Source organism: Salvelinus sp. IW2-2015, unplaced genomic scaffold, assembly GCF_002910315.2.
Source record: "Salvelinus sp. IW2-2015 unplaced genomic scaffold, ASM291031v2 Un_scaffold3986, whole genome shotgun sequence".
In the NCBI taxonomy this organism is placed as follows: domain Eukaryota; kingdom Metazoa; phylum Chordata; class Actinopteri; order Salmoniformes; family Salmonidae; genus Salvelinus; species Salvelinus sp. IW2-2015.
In genome coordinates, this window is record NW_019945258.1 from 20241 (window position 1) to 26161 (window position 5921).

The 5921-nt window shown below is 47.7% G+C and overlaps 1 protein-coding gene across 1 annotated transcript in view; it reads right to left on the reverse strand.

Moving 5' to 3' along the window:
• Positions 1 to 5921, reverse strand: part of LOC139026146 (plastin-3-like) — a 12740-nt gene that overhangs the window by 4640 nt on the left and 2179 nt on the right. Inside the window, exon 2 of the mRNA XM_070441442.1 lies at positions 4310 to 4336. Within this exon, the coding sequence (XP_070297543.1) occupies positions 4310 to 4336 (27 nt within the window). The remainder of the gene's footprint in view (positions 1 to 4309; positions 4337 to 5921) is intronic.

Genomic DNA, 5921 nt, shown 5'->3' on the forward strand with positions numbered 1-5921 from the left:
GAGTAGTCTATATACAGAGACAGGCTCTCTGATGAGTAGTACTACAGGAGACAAATCATTTACATTTACATTGTATTTTAGCAGACGCTCTTATCAGAGCGACTAACAATTGAGATTACATACATATTCATGCTGGTCCCGTGGGAATGAACCACAACCTGGCGTGCAAGCGCCAAGCCATGCTCTTAACCAACTGAGCACAGGGAACAGGCTCCTGGTCTGGTGATGAGGTAGTCATAATAGACTGAGACAGGCTCCGTGGTCTGGTGATGAGGTTGTCTATATGACATGAGACAGGCTCTGGTCATGGTGATGAGGTATGTTTTTTTGTCTATCAGACATGAGACAGGCTCATGGTCTCTGGTGATTGAGGTAGTCCTATAGAAGGAGACAGCTCATGGTCTGGTGATGAGGTAGTCTACAGACAGGAGACAGGCTCCTGGTCTGGTGATTAGGTAGTCCTATCAGACAGGAGACAGGCTATGGTCTTGGTGAGTGAGTAGTTCCTATCAGACTTGAGACAGGCTCCTGGTCTGGTGACTGAGGTTTCTTAGCATGAGATAGGCAGTCTGGTGATAGGTAATCTATCAGACATGAGAAAGGCTCCTGGTCCTGGTGGGGAAATTTTGAGGTAGTCCTATCAGACAGGAGAGCAGGCTCCTGGTTGGCGATGGGTAGTCTATCAACTGAAGACAGTTCCTGGTCTGGTATGAGGTACAGTCCTATCAGACATGAGACAGGCTCCTGGTCTGGTGATGATTAGCCTATCATGACAGGAGAAGGCTCATGTCTGGTGATGAGGGTAGTCCTTCAAAGACAGGAGACCAGGCCTCCTGGTTGGTGATGAGGTAGTCCTATCAGACATTGAGCAAGTTCCTGGTCTGGTTGACTGTGGTAGTCCTATCAGACAAAAGACAGGCTCTGTCTGGTGAATGAGGTAAGTCCTATAGAATGAGAATAGGCTAATGGTTGAGTGATAGGTATCCTTCAGACATGAGTAAAGGCTCTGGTCTGGTAATGGAGGTAGTCTATCAGATATGAGACAGCTCATGTCTGGTGATGAGGTAGTCCTATCAGACATGAGACAGGCTCCATGGTCTGGGGATGAGGTAGTCCCTATCAGACATGAGACAGGCTCATGGTCTTGTGATGAGGTAGTCACAATCAGAATGAGACGGCCTCGAGGTCGGTGATGAGGTAGTCCTATACAGACATGAAGAAGGCCCTTGGTCTGGTTGAATGAGGTTAGTCCTATCAGATATAGGCAGGCTCCTGGTCTGGTGATGAGGTAGTTCCTATCAGACAGGAGGATCAGGCTATGTCTGGTGATGAGGTAGTCTATAGACAGAGAAGGCTCATGGTCTTTGGATGAGGTTAGTCCAATCAGCATGAACAGGCTATGGTGGTGATGAGTAGTCCTATAATCATGATACAGGTCATGTCTGATAGGACTACCTCATCACCAGACCAGGAGCCTGTCTCCTGTCTGATAGGACTACCTCATCACCAGACCAGGAGCCTGTCTCCTGTCTGATAGATCCTCATGCTGTGGATCAGTAGGTAACGGAAGAGCTAAATCACCTTCTGTTTTACCTCTGTGGTCACCCTCCCTTCACACCTCCCTTCATATTTCTGTGGTCACCCTCTCTTCACATTTCTGTGGTCACCCTCTCTGATAGACTACGCTCATCACTCTAGACCATAGCCTGTCTCATCGTCTGATAGACTACCTCATCACGACAGAGCTTCCTGCTATAGGTACCTCATAAGCAAGAGCGCTCTGTCTGATTGACCTAACAGCTGTCTGATAGGATACTCTACAAAGCCCATCTGTTACTACTCTCACAGACATGAGCTGTCTCATTGCTGATAGACTAACCTCAGATCAACCAGACCATGGAGCCTGTCTCATGTCTGATAGACTACCCATCACCAGACCATGAGCCTGTCTCATATCTGATAGGACACCTCATTACCAGACCAGAGCCTTTCTCATGTCGAGGAGATACCTTCAATCACCAGACCCATGAGCTATCTCAGTCTGAATTAGACTACCTCATCCACCAGACCAGGAGCCTGTCTTTTGTCTGATAGGGACTACCTCATCACCAGACCAGGAACTTGTTCCATGTACTGATAGGACTACCTATCACCAGACAGAGCCTGTCTCCTGTCGGATAGGACTACCTCATCACCAGACCATGAGCCTGTTCCGTCGTAGACCTACTCATCACCAGACCAGAGCCTGTTCTCATGTCTGATAGGACTAACACCATGCATCACCAGGACGCAGAACTTGTCTCATGTTGATAGGACTACCTCATCGCCAGACCAGGAGCCTGTCTCCCTGTCTATAGACACCTCATCACCAGACCAGGAGCACTTTCTCATGGTCCTGATAGGATACCTCATCACCAGACCATGAGCCTAATCGCATGTCTGATAGGACTCATCCCAATCAGAGTGTCTGATCAGGCAAAAAAAAAACTCTCACAACCAGGAAGCCGGTCTCTGTCTATAGGACTACCCATAACACCGACCAGGAGCCTGTCGTCCTGTCTGATAGACTACCTATCACCAGACCAGTGACGCCTGTCTCCTGCTGAGCTTCATCAACTCCTCCGTCTATAGCACCATAAACCATGAGCCTGTCTCATGTCTGATAGGACTACCGTCATCACCAGACCAGAGCCGTCTCATGTCTGATAAGAACCTATCACCAGACCAGAGCCTGTCTCATGTCTGATATGACTACCTCATCACCAGACCAGGGCCTGGTCCCGTGTGCCTCAGTTGTAGAGCATGGCGCTTGGCGCTTGCAACGCCAGGTTGTGGTTCATCCCCACGGGGGACAGGATGAATATGTATGAACTTTCCAATTTGAAGTCGCTCTGGATAAAGCGTCTGCTAAATGACTTAAATGTAAAATGTAAATGAGCCTGTCTCCTGTATATAGGACTACCTCATCACCAGACAGGAAGCCTGTCTCCTGTCTGATAGGACTACCTCACACCAGACCAGGAGCCTGTCTCCTGTCTGATAAGGACTACCTCATCAACCAGACCAGGAGCCTGTCTCCTGTCTGATAGGACTACCTCATCACCAGACCAGGAGCCTGTCTCCTGTCTGATAGATCCTCATGCTGTGGATCAGTAGGTAACGGAAGAGCTAAATCACCTTCTGTTTACCTCTGTGTCACCCTCCCTTCACACCTCCCTTCATATTTCTGTGGTCACCCTCTCTTCACATTTCTTGGTCACCCTCTCTTCTCATTTCTGTGGTCACCCTCTCTTCACATCTCTGTGTCACCTTCTCTTCACATTTCTGTGGTCACCCTCCTTCACATTTCTGTGGTCACCCTCCCTTACATATTTCTGTGGTCACCCTCTCTTCACATTTTCTGGGTCACCCTCCCTTCACATTTCTTGGTCACCCTCTCTTCACATTTCTGTGGTCACCCTCCCTTCACATTTCTGTGTCACCCTCCCTTCAATATTTCTGGGGTCACCCTCTCTTCACATTCTTTCTGTGTCACCCTCCCTTCATATTTCTGTGATCCCTCTCTTCACATCCTGTGGTCACCCTCTCTTCACAATTTCTGTGGTCACCCTCCCTTCACATTTCTGTTGGTCACCCTCCCTTCATATTTCTGTGGTAACCCTCTCTTCACATTTCTGTGTCACCCTCTTTTCACATTTCTCACTGTCAATCAATGAATGATAATTCTTCCAGTTTTACAGTTGGAAAACCCATCTGCATACCAACCATTTGAGTTAATCAGTTTGACGGGATCTTCTTGAGTTATTCCGTGTATATTCAATAGTATCATCGAGTATTTCAGCTATGATCTAATGTGTGTGTGTGTGTTGTGTGTGTGTGTGTGTGTGTGTGTGTGTGTGTGTGTGTGTGTGTGTGTGTGTGTGTGTGGTGTGGTGTGTTGTGTGTGTGTGTTGTGTGTGTGGGTGTGTGTGTGGTGTGTGTGTGTGTTGTGTGTGTGTGTGTGTGTGTTTGAGGTATCATATTAAGTGGTATTGGGTGGTGTGATGTGAGGACTGTGTAGACTCAATCCAGATGGCAGCCTGCCAACATCAGATCCTGACTCATCATGACCAACAGAATGGAAGCTGTTTAGTGGCAGACGACTTTTACTAAGCCCTATGCAGACTTAGCCTTTTCCAGCCGTGAGACTCACGAGAGGAACTCTTCAAAGCTGATGTGACTGTGTGTGTGTGTGTGTGTGTGTGGTGTGTGTGTGTGTGTGTGTGTGTGTGTGTGTGTGTGTGGTGTGGTTGTGTGTGTGTGATCTCACTGAGAGGAACTCGTCGAAGCTGATGTGATTTGTGTGTTGTGTGTTGTGTGTGTGTGTGTGTGGTGTGTGGTGTGTGTTGTGGTGTGTGTTTGTGTGTGTGTGTGTGGTGTTGTGTGTGTGTGTGTGTGTGTGTGTGTGTGTGTGTTGTGTGGTGTGTGTGTGTTGTGGACTCACCGAGAGAACTCGTCGAAGCTGATCTGGTTGTCTTTGTTGCGGTCCAGTTTTTTAATGACTCTCTGACCTTGTATCCCGGCAACGGTAGGTTAGCTTCTTTAAACAGGTTAGTCAGCTCCAAGTCACAGATAAAACCATTACTGTTAGTATCTGGAGAGAGAGGAGAGAGAAGATAGGGAGGAGAGAGATGGGGCGAGAGAGGAGAGAGGGGAAGAGAGGAGAGGAGGGAGAGAGGAGAGACGGGGAGAAAGGGAGAGGAGGGAGAGAGAGAGGGGGAGAGAGGAGAAGGGAGAGGGGGAGAAAGGGAGAGGGGAGAAGAGGAGAGAGAGATAGAGGGGAGGGAGAAAAGGGGGAGAGAGGGAGAAAGGACAGGGGAGAAAGGGAGAGGGGGAGAAAGGGAGAGGGAGGGAGAGAGAGAGAGGGGAAGAGGAAGGGAGGAGAGAGGGGGAGAGAGGGTGAAAAGGAGAGAGTGGGGAGAGGATAGAGAGGAGAAAGGAGAGAGGGGGAGAGAGAGGGAGAAGAGAAGAGAGGGGGAAAGGGAGACAGGAGGAGAGAGGGAGGGAGAGAGGGGGGAGAGAGGAGTTTGGGGTTTTGAGAGAGAGAAAGGAGAGAAATGTGTGGAGACAGAGAGAAAGCAATGACAGTTGTGTTGTTACGTTGAAGTCGGAAGTTTACATACACTTATGTTGGAGTCATAAAAACTGGTTTTTCAACCACTCCACAAATTTCTTGTTAACAAACTAGTAATTTTTCCACCAATTGTTTACAGACAGATTATTTCACTTATTAATTCACTGTATCACAATTCCAGTGGTCAGAAGTTACAACACTAAGTTGACTGTGCCTTTAAACAGCTGATGTCATGGCTTTAGAAGCTTCTGATAGGCTAATTGACATCATTTGAGTCAATTGAGGTTACCTGTGGATGTATTAAGGCTTACCTTCAAACTCAGTGTCCTCTTTGCTTGACATCATGGGAAATCAAAAGAAATCAGCCAAGACCTCAGAAAAATATTGTAGACCTCCACAAGTCTGGTTCATCCTTGGGAGCAATTTCCAAACGCCTGAAGGTACCACGTTCATCTGTACAAACAATAGTACGCAAGTATAAACACCATGTGACCACGCACCGTCATACCGCTCAGAAGGAGACGCGTTCTGTCTCCTGAGATGAACGTACTTTGGTGCGAAAAGTGCAAATCAATCCCAGAACAAATCAAAGGACCTGTGAAGATGCTGGAGGAAACAGGTACAAAAGTATCTATATCCACAGTAAAACGAGTCCTATATCGACATAACCTGAAAGGCCGCTCAGCAAGGAAGAAGCCACTGCTCCAAAACCGCCAAAAAAGCCAGACTACGGGTTTGCAACTGCACATGGGGACAAAGATTGTATTTTTTTGGAGAAATGTCCTCTGGGTCTGATGAAACAAAAATG